At 41.4% G+C, this 21,159-nt stretch overlaps 1 protein-coding gene across 3 annotated transcripts in view; it reads left to right on the top strand.

Annotated features, from left to right (window-relative positions):
* EGFLAM (EGF like, fibronectin type III and laminin G domains) overlaps positions 1-21,159 on the top strand; it is an 83,817-nt gene that overhangs the window by 51,529 nt on the left and 11,129 nt on the right. For all 3 annotated transcript variants that reach the window (XM_085043823.1, XM_085043822.1, XM_085043824.1), the window contains exons 8-17: positions 134-249; positions 493-829; positions 3,388-3,488; positions 4,745-4,845; positions 5,918-6,062; positions 7,932-8,121; positions 11,795-11,920; positions 12,669-12,912; positions 17,161-17,272; positions 18,831-18,947. In XM_085043823.1, coding sequence (XP_084899949.1) covers positions 134-249; positions 493-829; positions 3,388-3,488; positions 4,745-4,845; positions 5,918-6,062; positions 7,932-8,121; positions 11,795-11,920; positions 12,669-12,912; positions 17,161-17,272; positions 18,831-18,947 — 1,589 coding nt within the window. The remainder of the gene's footprint in view (positions 1-133; positions 250-492; positions 830-3,387; positions 3,489-4,744; positions 4,846-5,917; positions 6,063-7,931; positions 8,122-11,794; positions 11,921-12,668; positions 12,913-17,160; positions 17,273-18,830; positions 18,948-21,159) is intronic.

Here is a 21,159-nt window from a genome sequence, read left to right as displayed (position 1 = left end):
GCATTGTCTGTACAGGATGAACATTAGCATCACTTCAGATTTAAGTGTGGTGAATTGAGGGGTGGTGAGATCTGAATTTCTGTGTGCAAAGAGAAAAAAATACATGAACTAGTATGCCATTATGTCTTTTCAGGCTCTGAGGAGTTAGGAAGTGGAAGCTATGGACATCGGTACATCACAGACACAGTGGCTGGTGATGGTGATGGATTTGATATTGATGATTCAGACTACGACATTTATATAGAAGAGGTAAATGTCAAGATTTCTCTTTGACACTTCTGTTTTCTTTATAGTCTGGATATTTTGAAGTGTCCAGTCCTGTCCAGAAGTTTAATATCAGATACTGTGTGTTCAGATATAGCAATGTGGTCACTTCTGTTTCTTCATTGAGGGTGAGTTTGTTGCCTGAGATCTGTATTTTGAAAGGTATTAATTCCATTTCCCTATAGCATTTTAGTTTTACTGAATTGGTACATCTTTACTTCCTTTCAGCTCAGACCACTTCCTGCTATTAAGGGAGGCAACAGAAAATTTCTGGTTGAAACTAAGGTGACACCAGGCTCTAGTTCCAGGCTCCTGTCACGAGTCCTTACAACCACTTCTGAACCCACCACTTCCACCCCTACCACCACACGACCTTCAACCACAGCGAGGGCGACCACGGCGTGGGCAGCGAGGAGGGGCAGCATGTCGTCTGCCGCGCGCCTCTTCGACCTGTCCTGCGACGAGGCTGTGTGCTCTGCAGACAGCTTTTGCATCAACGACTACGACCGGGGTGGCTCACGCTGCCACTGCAACTTGGGCAAAGCAGGGGAGACGTGTGAGGAAGGTAGGATTCCGTGTGCCCACTGCTGCTGGCTTATCTTCGTCTGGGTCAAGGAGCAGCTTTGCAATGAACCAACCAATGTGTGCTTTGGGAATAGCCAGCTGGGCTTAATGGATCCCTAAGGACAGTAGCAACTTCCAGTGGCAAATAGCAGTTCAGGCATCATCCCCTTTGCTTCTTTTTCCTCAGTGAGGTGAGAAAAAGTCTAGTTACTCTTTAACAAATCTGAATGCAGAACCTGTGTAAGGATGCACAGGGGAGGTTAAGCCTCCTTCCCCCACCTAAGAGCCAGGGGGTGATGGAGCAGGTAATCACCCAGGTACAGCAGGATCTAATCATGCCACCTACAGCATCCAGCAGAGACATTCAGCCACTCTTTGACAATTGCCTTTTGGCAGCAGCTGGAGCCCTGAACCACCCCCATTTTCAGTGTGGTCCATTAGGTGATGCTGGTCCCACAGCAGGGATGTGAGACAGAGCTCCCATTGTAAAAGTATCTCCAGAGGAGGCTTTCCTCATGGTAGAAGTTCTGCAGGGCAGCACTCATGTCAGGTTAGCTGGGGCAAGGGAGGAACAAAACCTCATCTCCAGTTCAGAAAGTAAGACCTGAAAGCTGTAGTCAGTGTAAGGAGGTATGTTGTCCCTGTCACGACTTGCCACCCATCCTGTTGCCTCTTTTCAGGGCAGCTGAGCCACAGCAAGAGCTTGCTGAGCTGAAGGAGGCTCAGCTGCCATGAACTGGTGTTTTTGGTTCTTCTTCCTTTGCTGCCTTCCTGTTCTTTCCCTCTAGAGACCTAAACTCACTCTTTTACGGGGTTAACACTGAGCAGATCACCGGGTGAGCTGGTCCAATTCTCTCACCAGGCTATAAGCAGATCTCCTTTTTCCCCCCCAAAGTAATTTTTCTTCTGGTTTGGGGACCAAGGGGCCAGAAGAATGCCAGGGCTCATGCAAAGAAAATGTTCCATTGTTTGTGGTGGTGCTGTCCCTTCAGCAAAGAAGGAACTGGTACATCCATCCCTCTGCATGCTGATCTGATCTGCCAGGACTCTGCTGTACAGCAGAGCATCATGCTTCTTCTACAGGGTAGTGTTAGACCTTCATGTTGCACAGTGCCATCCATCAGGGATACAGACACTGAGGGTGCTTTATCTTCTTCAAACTGGAGTGCTGGAACAAAGAGAGCTCCTTCTGAAAACAATATGCTGTGACTCAGCCACATGGAACAGCTGCAGATGTGATTTTAGGCCTTGATCAAATATGAAGGGTTGGGAATTTATTTGAACTGACATGGCCATATACAACTAGTAAAGCGGTTTGTTAACATGAATCCAAGCCCTCCATTTGTCACAGGGGAGAGTGTTATTCCAGAGTAAGTGGTAGCATCATGTGCTGATACTCCTTTGTGCTGAATTCATCTTCAGCAGCCAGTATTGTTAAATAGTATATTAATCTGAATGGAAACAGACTTTTCTTCACATTCAACAGCTGCATGGCACTCCAGTCCAGTCATTTCTGCTTTTGATCAGGACATGAGTTAAATCTTCTCTGCTGAGGTTGTGTTCAGGTTTATAGCACCAGTCTCCTTCACCTCAGCCTAAAATGTATGCCTTACAAACAAAAATGCTGAGAGAATTCTATCCAGATTCAAAAACTGAGTGAGAAAAACACACTCAGTGTTCAAATAGCAAAGAGGAATAGGACTCCTCATGCTTCCTTCCTCATCAGGCTTAAATCCACTGCAAATACAAGAATTCAGTCCTGAAACTGTGTCTGTCCCCAGTGCTTCTTAGGAAAAATAGCTACAAAGGTTATTTTACAGCTGACAGTGGCTAGCAGTAAAACATGTCTGATTTTCATTTTCTCTCAGGGTCAGGGTCTAACATAAGACAACAAAGGGTGAGGGTTGATAATGTCATTTGGCAAGAGCAATGAAAAGAGCCACTGTTGCAGCCAGGGATGGAAAGATGCCTGCAGGGATTCTCTTCTCCCCATCGCTCCCTTTAGCTTCTGCCCTGAGCTGACTTGCGAGAAGTGCTGGAAGCTGCTGGGCTGTTATGAGACATCCAGTGATTCTCCAGATGCTGGATGCAGCAGCTATGGAGAAGCAGTGAGTAATGCTGCCTAAAGTCTGGCCACGTTTCCCATGTATGTTTTTGTAATCCTGCAGAACAGAAAATTACTTTGTCCTTTCTTTGTTAAATGAATTCTTAAAAGAAGATAAATATAAAGTTGATGGGTTCTGTCTTCTATAAAAAGGATGAAAACCTGAAGAAATTTCCTCTAAATCCTGTGATTAAACTATCGAGCATTATTTGGCCCTGAGTATCCTGTTACTTTCCAAGTTCACCAGGTCCTTGGGAATAAAGGAATTTGCTGTAAAAAGTAATAGGAAGACAAGGCGATAGATTAACTGATTGTTGACTGCTGCTGACTAATGGTTGTCTCTGGAGGAACTCTGCCTTGCATTTCCACCTGATGTTATCTAGCACTAAATGTGTATTTTGATTATTATGTGAAAGAAAACTGTTAAATAACATGCTTCCCTCTTTGCTTTTCAGACGTTAGTATCCAGTATCCTCAGTTCTCTGGCTACTCATATATCACCTTTGAACCACTGAAAAAATCCTATCAGACATTTCAAATTACCGTTGAATTCAGGGTAAGTTTAAGCAATTCTCACATAGTCATTTTAAATTTTATTTACTTATTCTGATGCAGTGGACAATGGAACAATAACTTAGCTTCAGTGTGTCTTGTAATGTAATTCTGGTGAACCTGTAATAACCTTCATCTGTAAAGATCTGGCTTAACCCTCAGTGAAAGTAAATGAAATTTGTAAGCAGCTGAAGCGTTTTGATCCAATATTGGTAGGCACTGCAAGAGAGGATCCCTGCGACTAGTAATACTTGTGTTGTGGACTAGCAGCAATGTATGTTGGCAAGGTTATAGTCACATGGATGAGCTACAGGTTGAAGTACACCCAGAATTTTTGTGAATTAGAGTTTGGAAGCAGTAGGTAGTATCTTTGTGTCTAGGAAGCTATGATCCCGTCATACTGAGCAAAGCACTGCCCTGTATCTAGAGTTCCTCTCCCACCCTCCAGGATTTAAGTAGGTATTATTTTCCACCTCTGAAGTTTGGGACACAGGCTGCTAATACATTCAGGATACCATACTACGTAAAATGTGGGTCTAAAGTGGGGCTACATCCCACGCTGGCTTGTGTTAGTGCTGTCTGTTCATTATGGACAGCACTTGTAGGGCTGCCAAGTCTAGGCAGGGTGGCCAAGCTCTGGGATGCACCCTCACTCCCATGTACAGCAGATTCACCAGCCTCACAGTCTGGGTAGGAGATCGTCAATAAAGCAGCAGCAGTCTGTTGCCTCACATGGTGATCTTACACTCCTCTGGAAATTTGTCATTTTAAAATGCAGGATGGCTGCAAAAAGCCACTGTGTCAGCTGCTATGCACATATGGAGAAATGCTGCCAGCACAGGTTGTTTGGCTTGAGGAGTGTCAGTCTCATGGGACATGTGAAATAGGGTGTCTGTATTCATGTGCAGTGAGTCTGATGTGTTTACACTTACCAGGCTTACTAGGACATTCTTGCTAGACTTTTTTGCTCAGGGGTCTTGTACGGGACATGTCTGACAGTCTTTAATACTTTCAGGCTTTTTTTCAGGTCTGATAGTATCATAATTTAAGAGATGGTCTTAAATTTTTAACCATTAAGGCAGTGATTTTCTAGGTTCTTCAAATGCAGGATTGAAAACTGATCAGACAATTTCTGATTCTGCAAGTTAAAAACTCAATCTGAAAAATGATGACCCTTTGCTGGAAAAAGTCCTCCACTGCTGCTTGCTTTTGTCTGTAATTGTGAGGCTTTGATTTTTCATATTGATGCAATGATTGCAGGCTGAAGCTGAAGATGGTTTGCTGCTGTACTGTGGAGAAAATGAACATGGTCGTGGTGATTTTATGTCACTGGCAATTATCCGACGTAGTCTCCAGTTCAGGTAAAACCTCCATCCTAAATCTGATGTAAAGAGAAGGGGCTACTGCTGCCTCCTGGGACTGCTCTGTGTGATGGACATCTCCAGTGTCTTTGACTTTTGCCCCATGCAGTGCACAAAATGGACAGTATAATTTCATTTAAGAGTTCTTTAATACTTTTTTCTCTCATCTTTTAGTATGTGAACATGTGCCCTGTTGAGCTCTTCTATTCGGACCTCAGTGAAAGGGCAAAATGATAAGTTTTCTTTAAAGCTTTAGTCTGGGCTCTTACCTGTGTTACCAGAAATGCCAGTGAGCCACCGTATTTGCTAAGCTGATGGTATATTAAACTATACTTAGTGTTTTTGCTTCACAGCAAAAGATTTGTAGATAATGTAGCAAAATATAGGATATAATGCCAGCAAGGGGCCAGAAACTTCCTCTAATACACCTTGTTTAGATGACAGTTGCAGGTTTATTAAATGAAGATGTAGAGTGTTTCTTGCAGTCTGATAAATATGAAGCGAGTGAAAGAGTATCTCTGGGTTCTCCTTCCTTGGGAGACTTAGTCCTTTGAAAGTGGGGAATAACAAGGTGGGTGATGTGCCTTAGTTGTGTTTCTGTTCACCTGGCACTGCATGACAATCAGGGGAAATGGCACATTTTGTGCACATTCAGCTCTCCAGGAGGTCTTCTTGTCAGTCAGTACTGAGTTTCAAATAGATTAGTAGAGTTATTAATGTAGCACTGCCTTTCACCAGGGAGCTAGAAAAATTCCCAGGAGAAATTACTGTGATAGCAGGAACTCAGATGTAATACACTCCATATTGAAACAATTCCAGCTGTTGGCAAGCTTAGCAATGCACTTGGTATGGGGAGAGAATGCAAAATCCTCTCCATGTCAGAAAGACAGATAATGAAGTTTGAAATTTGGAACAGATAGGTATAGACCTTCTGTCTAATTTTCTGTGCTATTAGGCAGTGAGGAACAGAGAGGTTCCCAAGTGCAAAAAGAATATTTGCGGTCTAAACCCAACTTTTGGTTATTTGGTTAATGTAAGATTGTCACTTTGCCCACTCTGTCAATGCTCCCAGGTTCAACTGTGGCACTGGAGTTGGAGTCATAACAAGTGAAAACAAAATCAAGCTGGGGAACTGGCACAGTGTCACATTGTTCAGAGACGGGGTGAATGGCTGGCTCAGGATGGACAGCAATGCTCCAGTGACAGGAAAATCTCAGGTTGGTAATCCTGTCCCTGCGGCTCAGTCTTGGGGTCTCTCAAGGTTTTGATGACATTTTTTTTCTTGCCACCAGAGGTCTGATCAGATTTAAAAGGTGCAGTTTTATTTATTGGTGGTAGGACATTTAGTGAACTAGATCAGTGTACAGACTACTGTTACAAATAAGTAGTCTAGAAATCACAGAGATAAATATCTCAGGGCTGAATCCCATCATGGTTTTCCTGTTGTCCTCCATGTTTGCTCTGCCACCCTTCTGCTACCATATGCCAGTTTCAAACACAGGCTGTTAGAAGTTTACCAGATTGTACAGCTGCTGCTGTCCCTGATTACTTTCTTTCTCAAGCCTCAAAGAGCTGCTCTGCCTCCTCAGACATAATAATTAGATGCATATGTGTATACGAGTATATATTTATGTAAAATATGCATATACCCACACAAGGTTTGTAATTCTCTGTATCACAAACTCTGTATTACACCTCTGGAACACCTACATAGGTGTAATTACGTGCATATTCTGGATATAGATTTAAGCATAGTAGTGGAGATGGACATTCTGCTCTGACCTATGTTAACACCAACAAGTTCATACAAGGCTGACAAGATAAAATATAATAGAGGAAGATGCCTTGACTGCTCTGTTGCCAGACGAGAAAACAAAATTAAGGCACTGGAAGAAAAGGCAGTTTCAAATTGTTTCAGATGTCTTTCCTTTGATGGCTACTATTAGCATGCCATCCCTAGCCCTAAAAGAAAGCAGCTTCAGACATCCTATTACTTTCCACTTTCATGTGCAGGCACTGAAGGGAAAAAATTGCAGTGCATTGAGTTCTCATCAGCTGGAAATGACAGAGGAAAGAATTTCAGTGTGTCGTGTTGCTCTCTGTTACCAATGCTATGAGGCCATGCAAAGGGCAGATGTGAATCAGGAGAGATGTGCACAGTTTCTGTAGTGCACTCTGCAAGTGAACACCTGCAGACTCAATAACCTGAGCTTATTTAGATAGGCAAAATGAAGGGTAAGGTGATAGAATTTATTGTTATAAACACTATGGGGGCACGGCAGGGGTGAAAAATCCAGAAAGCATTTAGGCTAGAGGTCGGTGCTGTCAGAAGCACACATTGGTAGAAACTGGCCCTGAATAACTGAGAATTTTGCGTGTTTTCTTCTCTGTGAGGTTTTGAAAGAACTGTTGAGTAGGAGGTAAAAGTCATATTTTGATCAATTTGTGGAAGGAATTGTAACTCCACTGGCCATGGTAGCATAGAATTTGATTCAATGGTTCAAAAAGGCTCTGTTGTTTTTTGATGGTTTATGTCCTTTCCTGGGCACTGCAGCAATGGTAGTAAACTTGTATGTGTGGGTCTCTACAGACTTGTTTATGCCAAAAAAGAAGAGATGGGCAGTAAACTTAGCACTGGCAAAGTGAGCAGAACCCTACTGAAGTTGTGATTTTTCCTATTCTTTTTCTATTTCATTGTTATTCAGTCCTAAACACTTGCTGGGCTCCATCCAAAAGAAAATGTCTCATTGGTCTCTGTCCCTTAGGGCTTAGGATTTAGAAGACAAATAATTTTTGGCAAAAGTAAAGGAAGAAATTTCAGTAGAAGACAGATCACAGTGATTTTTAGTCTATTTTATTGTGCTTTTAGTAGTTCATGTTATCATGGTGGGAGGCCAAAGATTCATTTCAAATGGCAAGCTGATCTGAGGAATGACTAATGGGAAGGAATTACCGATGAACAGCCCACATATTCCCTGACACAATTCTTCATGGAGGAAAGAAATTGATTGCAAACCACTGTGGCTTAATGAGTTCTCCTGTGTTGTATCTGTTACACAGCATGCTGTGCTCTGCTCTCCCTTCAGGGCCAATACAGTAAAATCACGTTCCAGACTCCTTTCTACGTCGGTGGCGCTCCCAGCGTGTACTGGCTGGTCAGAGCCACCGGCACCAACCGCGGCTTCCAGGGCTGCGTCCAGGCCCTGAGCATCAATGGGAAGATAATTGATATGAGACCCTGGCCATTAGGGAAAGCTCTCAGTGGTGCTGATGTTGGTAAGTGTAATGGTTTGGGGTCTTTAATCAGCCACTAACCCGGGGTTACTTTTGTCCTGTGGGGACAAATTGAACGATGGTCCAGGTTTGAGAGGTCTCTATTTTTGGCCTGGTTTTCCTCTGTGCTACTGCACATTGCTCTTGCTGGGTCTGCAGTGGGATAGCTCATCACCTTGCTCAGGTAAACCCTTTGTGGACACATTTACAGTGCACAAGAAATAGTTAAACCATTTTCATGAGCAAACAGTGAGGTCTGGGCTGCAGATATCATTACAACTCTCCTGGTATTTCTGCCAGGATCTCTCAGGGCACCTCTTCATGCCCCTGACTGACACAGTCATGTCATCAGAAATCAATAGTATGTATGCTGAGCTTGCATGTGAAACAATATGGACCCAACAAAGTGCATTTTGCCTAAAGACATCATTGTGTTTGTCTAAAGTAATACATGGATCTCTCAGACCCAAAGCAGTGACTGTTACAGAGGGCTTTCTGTATTACACCCAACCACAGCTGAAACATGTAGGCTTTCCTGTGTACCATCCTTTGTTTTGCTATACAGAGTCTGGGTATGATTTAAAAATAGCTTGGAATAGATACTTCCAGCAGCTTTATGAAGTGCTATTGTAACATTATCTTCTCTTCACAGAATAAAAGATGGAGAGGTAGGGAAGCTAATGAACCAGTAGTCTATTTATTCATCCATCTATTTTATCTATGTAATGAGCACTTGAAAAAAGGCAAGGCAACAAAATCCTTTCTTAAATGATCTCCCAGTCTAAACAGTTTAAGAGTAAACCCAAGACAGAAGGCAAATGGTAACAGTAAGAAATAGATTTCGTATCACTGAACTCTTCATGCCATGCATCAGCCACAGAGTCATCTTTCTTCTCCTCTGTAGCTGTGTGTTTGACATCCCAAGAAGGAAATGATTTATGAGGAACTTCTTAACAATTGCTCTGTATTCTCTGTATACCATGACCAAACTTCTGTGCAATGTAGAGGGAGAACCGACTGGCCCAAGAAACAGCTGCTGAAAAGAGTAAGATTTTGGAAGCAGAGTGTAATTTCACGATAGAGTGAGAATTTATGGAATTTAGACAGATGAAAGCCCTGCTGAACTTCTCCGAGCCCTAATCTTTATTGCCTTTTGGGATGCAGCTAGCTTCATTCCCATCCATGAATGCTCCACACACTACTGCATTAACAATCAACATCGATGAAAATAAATGCTCTGTCATGTGTGACTCAAAACTGACTGATAGAGCCTTATTGTCCTTGTGTGACTGGACACATTTATATGAAACTGTACCAGAAGAGACTTGCAAACAATAGGTCATGTTAGTTTAACTTAAAAAAATTGCAAGTAAAGTCAGCTAGGGTTGAGGGATGAATTTTGCCAGTCAGTCTCTTGGAGTTTTTTTCTGTTGGCACAGTGTATAAATCAGGGGTTCTGTGCTACATGGATCACTGAACTGAGGGTGGGGAGGAGAGGGGTTGCTCCCTGTGCTGTCTCTGCTGGCTGCAGCAGAGGTTCCACTGGACTGTGAGCTGAGAGACCAAAAGAGGAGGCAGTGCTCGGGGTTTGGAGTGGGGATGGCAGGACCCTGGACTCCAGCTGCAGCTTCCCTCCTGTTTCATCTGCCATTGCAGCCAAGCACATGCAGACATCACACTTGTGGTTTGCGTCTTCAGCATAGTCACCTGTGCTGGCCGAAGGCTGTGAAAAGTCTCTGGGACATTGGGACAGCAGCCTGTCCCTAAGTACCCAGACTGCTCCAGTCCAAGCTGTTTCTCCAACTAGTGATCCTGTGACTTGCCCTGTTGCTGTTACCCTCCTTGCTCTTTTCAGTTTCTTAAAGACTCTATTTAACTCTGATCTGTTTGAACATACTGCCAGCATTAACAGTGCAGCAGATGCAGCAAAGATGAGTGTTGTCTTGGTTTTCTGTTTGTGTCTTTACACTTGATGCATAGAGATCCTTGTTTACACGTCTTAGCTCTGTTTCCTTGCCTGTAGAACAGAGCTGGTGCTGTCAGTGTCATGGTGTTTGGTGAGCATATGAAGGATCTGAGGGACAAGATACCTGTCCTGCTTTGGTTCACTTGTGGCAGACCAGAAGGGGGAAAGTTAGCTCAGTGAGCACTGCCTGCACCCCTGATCCCATGGCTGGACATGGGGCAGATATAACCGTCCCCTTCGATGGAGAAGGAGTATTTTTTCCCTCCCAGGGGACTTGTATATTTAGTTTGTGCTCCTTGGGTTAGCCCTCGAGTCACAGCTGCTGTACTCAGACCTTCCCTCCACACAAGAAAAAGTGAGCCTGGCAGGAGATTTGTAGATGTGCAGTATGAGACAAGTCTGGAAGTTGTACCAGATGACCTGTGAGTTGCTACTGCTTCTGTCCTGAGTTAGTGAGAAAAGGTTATATTCCACTGTGGACAGCAGAGTGATTGGGATGAACGAACACATTTCCATCAGCCATTTATTTCTGCATATTTGTCTGTGGTTTTCTTTCTGGCTTTGGAATGGGAATTCAGACTGTGAAGCTGATGCTGTACAAACACCAAAACCTTTTTGAAGTTGTGTAGAGACCTGCTCTGGAACCTGTCCTTACAATCATAGTGCATTTTGTGTTTAAACAAAACAAAAAGGACATCGGCTCTTCTTGCAATAGTTTTTCAAGACTTCTCTCAATCACCTCTTCTCTCAATTACCTCCAATTACAAAACTGTTCCCCAGTGTTTGTTGTCAGAGCTGCCTCATGAAACCTTTGTCATCTCAGAGGTGATTCTTCAATGTACCTCAAAATAAACGTGTAATTCTTAGTGTGCCCTAAACACTAAGGCCCTCCATATGGTGTGCTTACGGTTGTACATCACAAAAGTCTAACTTGATCTTTCTTAATGTATGCAATCAGTTTGTTACTATTGACAAGGAAAGGGTTATTTGATCAGAAACTAAAATAAAGGAGAAAATAAATTCAACAAGGACTTCAATCAGATGTACATTTGCTGGCTGCATGATCTGACTTTATAGGTATCAGTTTTAAGAAGTAAATGGGTGTTTATTTGTTCTCCAACAATTTCAGCTAGACTCCAGCAAGAAGAAATAATTTCCTTGTTATTTAAATTGATGTGCCAGCATGGTGGGGATGTGTCTTAAAAAGCCCATATGTTGATGATATGGATCCCTTTTAGTGTGGACAAGAGGGCTGACAGCCTCATTTTGGCTAATAAGATTAGTTGATGGTGATTAACACCTCACATGCTCAGCATGGCATGAATTTACAGTGAACAAAGAAGCACTTTAAATAATTGAAATTAAACAAGTCTTGGTGCTTGTAAACAATCTAGAGAAAATTTTATGAGAAAATAGATAGGAAGAAGAGCAGACGATAATTAATCCAGGGAATGATTGAAAGTTACATCTGTGATGTTTTGTTAGTAAGGGCTACTTTTTTGCTGTTTATAAAGTCTGTTGCTGGTCTGGTATTAAAAAAAAATTGCTAATAATCAAGTTCTGTTGTCTAAATTGCACACCATTTGACAAACTGGGAAAGAATCTAGGCAAAAGATCAAATTGTGTTAGTTAGCTGCAGTGATCAACAGCCAAATAAATCTTCTTTGACAAACTTCTCCGATAAATCGATGTTCTGCCTCCTGTGTTTAGGTGAGTGTAGCAGTGGCATCTGTGATGAGGCAGCCTGCATAAACAGTGGCACCTGTACTGCAAGCAAAGCAGATTCTTACATTTGCCTTTGCCCTCTTGGATTTAAAGGTCATCACTGTGAGGAAGGTGAGTGGATGCTTGGATGCCTCTATTTCTTTGTGTGTGTTATTCAGTGTTCAATGTGTTTTCCACTTAGAGACGCCGAGGAGGTCTTGCTCAGTTACACTGACAGAGGAGAGTACTTGTTACTTCATCCTTTTCAAGTCACATGCTGAAACCCCTCCCTTACTGCTCTGGAGCTACATCCAGCTTCTACATAATCTGTGATTCTCAAATCTCTTTGCTTATTTATACTAACTGTACTTGAGCATCTCAGAATTCCTATTCAGAAGTTAAAATAATGTACCATTCTACTGCTGCACATTAATTCTTGAAAAATACCCTTCTACATACACTTTTCTCCTAAAACCAGTGTCAGTTGCATATTTAGAAATGTAAAGTACACAGTGTCAATTCCCAGCTAAAATCAGAGACACAAGTAGTAAAATACATGCAGCATTATTTTCTGTGCTATAGCACTTTTCATGCCACCACCCATTCTGTGCATGCTTGTTACTTTAAAAAACACTTTTATGAATCACTAAGGAAAAAGTACACAATGCTTAACAGTACAAATATGTCCCTGGAAAAGGAAGGGATTAAGCAGTATTGGCTAGGATAAAAAAATATTTTAAATTTAGAAGAAAAATATTTCAGGTTGTTTTGCTAAGCATCAGCTTTAAATACTTAACAAAGGGAACAGACACTGGTTGGTAGGAGTCAATCCTTTATGTCTGAGCCTCAAGTGACATGCTTGTGATTTCTGGATTTCCAGCACTCACCTTGGCCATACCTCAGTTCAACGAATCCTTAAGATCATTTGCTAGCACACCCTGGCCCTTGGAACCACAGAATTACCTTTCCTTCATGGAGTTTGAGTTGACATTTCGTCCAGATTTAGAGACTGGTGTCCTTTTGTACAGCTACGACACAGACAGCAAGGACTTCCTCTCCATTAACATGGTGGCTGGTTACGTGGAGTTCAGGTTCGACTGTGGCTCAGGAACAGCTGTTATCAGGTAAATGCTGTTGCTTATATTTCTTTCCCAGAAGTGCCATGGTGCTGATCAGGAGAGGAGTGGGCTAGAAAGAGTCTATGCTATGATAAGGTCTGCGAGCCCCTTGGTCTCTGGTGCCTACTTCTAAAGAGCCAAAAGCACTAGAAATGTGTTCAAGGGGATGGGATTTTTTTCCTACATCAGTTTATGTTTCAAAGCTTTATGCTTTATCTTACTTTAGATGTTAATTTTGTGTCTGTAGAGTATTGCAGTGATTCCCTTCTTGCCCCTGGGACATTGCAGGGTAGCTAATGAGGGGATCTATTAATATTTCATGCATATACTTTCTAGCCACAGGATTTCAGAATAATGGCACCTGTGTGAGCATCCTCCTTTCTGGTTTCCAGTTCCAAGCAGTAGGTGCCAGGCTGGAGATGGCGCAAGATTTGCCTCCGGGTCCCTCCACGTCCTCATAGTGCTGCTTTTTGAGGGACCTGAGGCTAGTATCCAGTCTATATAAGTCGTCTAAGATAAATATATGGTTTAAACTAGTCACCCAGGTTCCCAGGGAGACCTTCTGAGAATGACTCATTGCATCCTAAAATTAATATCTAGGATAGAAGCAATGAAATGCCTCAAAAACGCTGCTCTCTCTCTCTGTGTAACTGAATGCCCAGTCTCTGGGCAACTGTTTCTGGGCTTTCTGAAAAGGCACCAGGCTGAACAGAGGCACTCAGTATCTTGGATGTGGCCCAGGAGGCTGCCAGTTTGACCAAGCTGACCTGATATTTAGAAATAATCTATATAAAGCTTATGCAAAATGTGTACACTGTCTGCAAGTCTTGCATACCAATGATTCCTGTGGATGGACATCAGGAATTTTGACTATAGTGTGATTAGGAGAAATGTACTGATTTTACACTGAATGAGGGCTCAAGCAAACAAACCCATTCAGATGACAAAATGAGAGATGAAATTTCAAGGGAGCAAATGCAAAATAATGCACAAGCCTAACAATGCACAGCTGTGAAAAACAGTTTTAATGTTGTCAGACAGAGAAAGATCCTGGAGTCATCGTGGATAATTCTGTGGGAGCAGCAGCAAACTGCTCAGAGGCAAAGACAGAAACCTAAGTACAATGAGGAGAATTATTAGGCATGGAATAAGAAAGAATGCCTCTGCTAAAGCCCACAATGCAGCCTGTCTTTAAAACTCAATGCTATTCTGGTCACTTAATTTCAAAAGAAATTAACAAAATCAAGAAGAGGAAGAGTTTTGACATCGAGGAGAGGGAATGAAACAGCTTCCACAAATACAGCAGGACCTTTCAGCTTCTAAAAGAAGGAGTTTGGTGGAAGTGTGGTAGAGGTTTTTAAATTATGAATGGTATTAATGTGTATTCTGTATTTTTTTAATCTTCAAAGAAAATAAGGAACCAAACAAAATAAGACCTTTTTCTTTGGGTTTGGGCTTTTTTTTTTAGACAGTACATAAATAAGTTGTGGAAACTAATTGTCACAGCAAGTTACAGATGCCAGAACTATAAATAGGTTAAAAAAAATGGACAAATTTGAAGAAAGCTGCATTGAGGGAGATCAAACACAATTGTACGGATGCAGCCTCTGACTAAGGAAATTGCTAAATGACAAGTTGCCAGAAGCTGGGAGGATATATCAAGGAAAGAATCACTTAATACTTGCCCTATTCTATTCTCCTGCTGAAAAGTGGCAGAAATAGCTAATTTCGGAGACCTTTTCTGCAACTCAGAATAGCCCTTCTTACAACAACCTTCAATCTTTACTGATTGCAGCCTTCTAATTCCTGTTACTGGCAACCATAAGATATTAAAGTAGACTTTTTTTTCTTTTCTTCCAAGAATATTGTAGCACTTCAAAACACCCTGTACTAAAGTTTGATGGATATGTAGGGTTATAAAATGTGGCAAGAGCCACAAGCATGTGCCTGGGAGTGGAAACTTCCCCTTTCTGTTAGAAAGCAGAGGAGCAAGCTGGATGCTTGAGCTGCCTGTACTGGGGGAAAAGAGTGTGGTGAGAGAGCTGTGAGACCATCAGAGACTCATGAGATCATCAGACTTCATTGAAAGTTGTCAGGTTGTCCTGTTAGCTCTGTTTTCCAGATAACATGTGGAACTTGCACCCTGTCAACAGCTCTGTCAGCAATTAAATAAGATACATAGGTTCCTTGTTTTTCATGCCTGCCTGGTCAATGTCCACTTAAAAGTCTATCTTCATCAAGCTGCTCCATGCCTACTCTTTGTCTTTAATGGGGGTATGGCACTGGTTATCCTGATACCTCTGCCACAGGACCACCAGGGTGTTAGATATTATAATATAATCAGAACACTGCCATAATATCTCTATAAATAGGATGAAGCAAGCTTATTTATGTTTGTCCGCAGCAGCAGGAGAGCTGATGCTGGTGAGGGTTGTGTTTTTCCTGATGTATCCCAGGATGGAATCAGCACAGCATGCACTGAGGGTTCCACAGGGAGAAGGGGTGCTGGGCAGGTGGACAGGTACAGAACCAGAGCACTGAAATGCCTCAGAGGAAAAATTGTTGGGATTTCCCTGGGATTTTCCTTGGCTGGACGTTTGCAGGATCGAGATCTTCATGATCTGATGTATTTTTTAAGCTTTGGTTTACATGGGAAAAAATAACCCCACAGCATGTGAAGAGCCAGGGGTGTTCAAACACCAGAAGAAGGTTTCTCCAAACTCATGCTGGTTTCAAAAAGCCCATGATTCCAGGAAGTAGCTTGCAGCTCTGGAGTGATGACTCTGCAAGGCTTAATCATCCCTGATTGTAATTAAATCTAGCAAGGCAGAAGGGTTAGCATGATGATGACCTAAGCAGCAGAGGAGATAATGTTTGTATTGCTACTTACTATGTAGCCAAACCTACCTTGTTCCTTTATGTGTATATATTGGCTTCTTCAAGGCGATTAGATTCTGTTAGGTATTGATTTATCCAAGATAATTAAACCCTAAATGGTGCTACATAAGAAGGACAGCAAGTGACTGGTGTTGCTTGATGGTATTTTTTATGGGGGTTTTCTGAATCACGTGTCATTCAGAAGTGTGAAGTGATTTTGCCATCATCAAAATAGATAAAAATGAGCTTTAAGTAAATTTGAAGGATTAAAAAAAATACAACAGAAAGGTTTTTGAACTCATGTTAAAATGTTAAGGGAAAAAAAAAAGAATTTGTTATTTTCACATTTTCAAAATTGTATAAATTTCTAATCAGCAGTTGAATTGCTATTGATTCAATGTTTAAAGTTACTTTTTTCCCCCATTTTTTAAATTTCAAAATATTGGGGTTTTTTAATTTTTAAATGTAAATGTCCTGAAAATACAAAACCTGATTTCACCCTCCAAAATTTTGTATTTTTGTTCTGGAAGCTAGGAGTCTTAGGGCTCCTAGATACCACAGTTCTGATTTCTCCAGCTTGGCTGGTCAATCAAACACAAGTTTCCAGTGGTCCTGGTGGAAAGCTGAAACATCTCATTTAGACATAAAATGTTTTATCCAGTGCAGTAAAATGACATTTGGAAACAAGATACAAAGATGTATAGAACTTGTGAAGAGGAATGTGGTTTTGCCCTTTACACAGGCTGCTATTCATGTTAGTGCTGTGCCAGTAAAGATTGTAAGAACTGTTTAAAAATGCTTCCTTTGAGTCTGGTAAATACTTTGCACAACTGGGGATTATTGTTCCTAGCGAAGATCTCATCACATCATTAGGATCATATTTTAATTACTTCCCTTTTATGTACAGCATCCGGGCTGCACGTGTGTGTGTAGATGTCAATGTAACAGGATGCATAAATGGAGCTGATAGGCCAACACAAAGTAGTTCTGTTTTAAAAGAGAATGAAGAATGTGGGGCTAGACCGACCATTAAGTGGGGAGCTTTTAGTGAAATGAGGATGTACAGCTGAGACAAAAATTCTTTTTTACACTATATAAATGGCTGAGCAGAAAAGCTAGCACAGAGGTAGCTAAAGTGTGTGCTGATGATAGCGTTTCGTTTATAAATAAAACTAAAGTGCTTTTTATTTCCTCTTGAAATAGGGTCTTTGCTGATGGGACTCAGAAGATTGTTATTTCCGTATAAGGGAAGAATCACTGTGGCTGATATTCTATTTTTTGTTTAGAAAATCATCCCAGAGGACTTGACTTTTTAACATCAGAGTATCAGAAAGGCACAGTGTTACATGCTTGAAAATTTTCTTGCCCTTAAAACAGGAGTGAAGAACCTGTCAGTCTGGGTCAGTGGCATGAACTGCGAGTGTCCCGCACGGCAAAGAATGGTATCCTCCAAGTGGACAAACAGAAGCCAGTGGAAGGGATGGCAGAGGTGAGCTCATGGCAGACTTGTCTTGAATGCAGGACTGTAAAGTGATCACATGGTAGACTGTACAGTCTGCTCTCAAAGCTCTTACTAGCTTAAAACACTATTACACATTAGGGCAACATTTTCTTAAGCCCAAAGCTGGAAATTCGTACATAAGGTTTTCCCTCTGGTGACAAGGATCCCTGTACAGGCAGGGATCCAGCTGAAATACAACTGTACCTGCTCCTGACATGTAACTGGACTCTCATTTTTGTGTCTGGTTCATGTATCTTCCTGACGTTCTTTTCTTGGTACTTGTTGTGGCTGAGTCTGTTGAGCAATGTGTGCCCTATGAGAGGTGTCATTTGGAGAAGTATGATGCTGAAAAGTTTGTGCCTGGTCTATTTTTACCTATTTCTGAATATTTTTCTGAGAAAGTAGGCCAGAAGAGAATTGTTTCTTTGTCTTCTCCTTGCAAAAGTAATTTGCAGGCCAGAGTAATGGCCTTAATACTCAGACAGTTGATGACTTGCTTTTTGTTCTTTACTCACCAAATGATCCTAGTGAGTCAAATTTGTGATAAAGTGAAATTGTAATCGTACCAAGCAGGTTATTCACTCTAAGCACTCAAATGCATGCACAGAGGTATTTTTATATCCCAAGAACCTGTGGCTAGAACTGCTTAGAAAATGTCTTTCACTCTTTCCTAGTGGAGAGTGCAGGCAGAAAACCAGACTCCAGATCTGACAGCAGAAAAATCCCATAGCAGGCTTCTTAGCAAACCGAGAAACTTTTATTAAAGCTTAGACTTTTCCTCAAAAATTTAAGTAAATTGAAATTCCCGTTGTCTGTCTAGAAACTCAAGTACTCAAGTACTCTAGAGTACTCAAGGCTTCTTTAGATAGATGGGTTAAGATGAACGCTCCTGTTTTTTTTAAGAGCTGCAGTGCAGTGCGGCAGGAGGAGGATGGCTGAGAGCTGCCCTGCCAACCATGAAAGCACAGAAGCTTCTGCAGGACTGGAATTACACAGTTATTCTGTCTTTAGCTGTTAAATGTCTTTCAGTTTACTCCAGGACTGTGAATATTACCATCAGGTATCCTGAGCTACTGATCTGGTAATTAATGCAAACTCAGTGTTTCCTTCATTTAGCCCCATAACTTACAGCAGGTTATCTCTTAGATGTTGGAAATACTGAATGAGTCTCTGCTGCATGAACTTTGCTCTGATTTTAGCTTTGTGAACCTCATTCTGGCTATAGGTTTACATCAGGGTACCTCAAAGTCTTTCCAAATGAAGCTAGATGTGCAGTCAGAAAGCAAAATGAGTCCATTTCTTTTCTTTCTTCCTTCAGTATTGCCATTTGAAATACTTGAGATTTTTCAGCTACTTCTGACTAGGATAACGTAAAGTCAGTCGAGAGTATCCTACAATGGCTTTCTTGATAGAACTGTACAAAGAAGAGGCATCGAAGTAAGCTTCAACATCTAATGTAGGACTATAACAGCTCATGTAGGCTAATCTGAAGATACAAACATGGTTTCAGCTACTCTAATAAAATGCTATTCTATGTTTCTTGCAGGGGGCTTTTACGCAGATTAAGTGCAGCTCTGAAATATTTATTGGTGGAGTCCCTAATTACGATGATGTGAAGAAGAATTCTGGGATCCTCAGACCCTTCAGTGGGAGCATCCAGAAGGTGTGTGCCCAGAGAAACACACTGAGGGTGTTCATTTCCATTGCATCTGGTGCATGCTTTATGTGTAAACCTGCCGTTATTCAACTGGCAATATTCAAAATAATCTGGGATTTCACCTCAGAAGCCAACCACAAAGTGCTTAAATGATTATTTCACAGTGAAAAGTCCACTTAGTGCATTTTTATACCCCAGTGGGGATGCACAGCTCACTGCTTTCCCCTCTTACAATTTAATATGGGGCACACGAATGGAGGAGATGTTTACCATTGTTGGCAGACATTAGGGATGATGTTCCCATATGAGCATAGGTGCAGTTCTTTTCTAGAAAATGTAGATTCATAGTCAGTCCTAATAAATAATCAAATGAAAGTTCAAACTCAACTAACATTTTCTTTCCAAACATGCTTAAAATTACTTGGATAAAGTTTGAAGGTTGTCCCTGAATCCTCACAGTTTTAAAGGAGTTTATTATTGCATCAGATTAATGCAAAGAATAACAAATAGAAACAAATTTTTAATAACATTTTTTATTTAAAAATTTTAAAAACTCTATAGTGGATCATGTTAACAATTGCTCCAGGACAGAAAAGTAATTTTAATTCAGTGTAAATGATTTCGTCACTTGGTCTGACATTTTTCACTGTCTTTGTCAGCTGTGCAGCAGAAAACATGAAGTTCAGGAAAACTGGAGGAGTGAGTAATAGTGATGGGATCAGGTCAGACACATGAGCATCATTGGGAAGGTAGACCTGACTAAAAATGATGCATCTTGTAGTGCAAGCTAGAGAGCCTAGGAACAATTAATACAGGTTGCAATTATAAGGTGAGGGGTTATACTCTAGAGTAAAGGCACTGATAAGGACTGGGAAATGCTGAGTGTGAGCCCTTAATTCTATGATGTACTTAGTAAGGTGGATTTTTATTCTCAGAGGCATGAGGGGGATGTCTTGGAAGAGTATTCCCTGCCTTTTGGGCATTGGGGACATTTAGTTGCCAACTTTACACATAGTAGGATTTTGGAGAACTGTACATAAATAGAGCTGCAAACATCACCAAGTACTGGAAAATATGCAGTGTATGGGAAGACCTAAGATCACAATCTATTTAGTTTGGTCAGATAAAGCTGAGAAGTGACTTTATTGTGGTCCTCTAGTTTCTACATGAAGATGAGATTTCTTTTGATACATGGTGCTGGAATTATGCAGAAAAAGACAGGATGAGAAACAAGGGCTGGAAGCTGAATATAAGTGTAAAACGGGAAACAGAAGATATGTTTATATGAGTGGGGGCTTGTTAACCTCTGGAGCAACGTAGCCAAAAGCTAGAAAGAAGCTGAAAACACAATGGAGTCATTCCTGGTCCGTTACATGACAGGACTAGATGTTTTTCTGCTGCTGGAGTTGTGTAGTGCTTGATGCAGCCCCTTCTCTGGGTAGGGTCCCCTAAGGGGCATTGTCCAAGTTATACAGGAGCCAGAGCAGCTATTACCTTTCTCATTTCTGGCCTTAAAATCTATTGTTATGATGCAATTATTTTGATGTAGCTGTGATCAGATGCTGTGCCCGCTTGCAATCTCTCTTATTGAGATATCAGCTGAGATTATACAAATGTTGGTTTATTTTGGAGAACATATGCTGCTGACAGATTGGAAAAATCCCAACATTTAGCAGTTCTCTTCCATTTATATACAAACAGTTTTATGAAGTCATTATTTATGTTTTTCATTCATCTTAACTCTAGCTTCTTTCAGGCAAGACGAGATACTAGAAAGCAAAAGAAAATGTGAAAAACAAGCTGTTCTGCTTAGTATTTCTGTTGTCAACACTCGTCTCCTGGGGTGGGGGGGGTGGTTTGATCTCAGAAATGCTTTTACTCAGCAGTGCTCATCTAATTTTACCATCCTAGCTCACGGTTTGGCTATAAAGCATTGCACCAGTGTTCAGGCACAAGTCTGGTAAATTCCACACAGCTTCAGCTGCCCCATACAGGGGTTGCCTAAGGCTGTTTCACAAGACAAAAAAGAGGTTAATCTCCAGTGTAGCAGGGTGAGCAAAAGTATGAGTTGGACCTCTGCTACTGGAAAACACACAAGAATTAGGGTTTGGGCCAAGTTTTGAGGGTTACACTTCTCTGAATTCTTTCAGGGGAGTATTCTAATTAGCAGTAGGATATTTTGAATTCAGAAGTTTTTACAATGTGTTTTCCCACTTTT

The sequence above is a fragment of the Lichenostomus cassidix genome, chromosome Z (genome assembly GCF_008360975.1).
Source record: "Lichenostomus cassidix isolate B80296 chromosome Z, HeHo_3.0, whole genome shotgun sequence".
NCBI classification, from domain to species: Eukaryota; Metazoa; Chordata; class Aves; order Passeriformes; family Meliphagidae; genus Lichenostomus; species Lichenostomus cassidix.
Note: the sequence above shows the minus strand (reverse complement) of the source record. Positions and strands in the feature narration are given on the sequence as shown.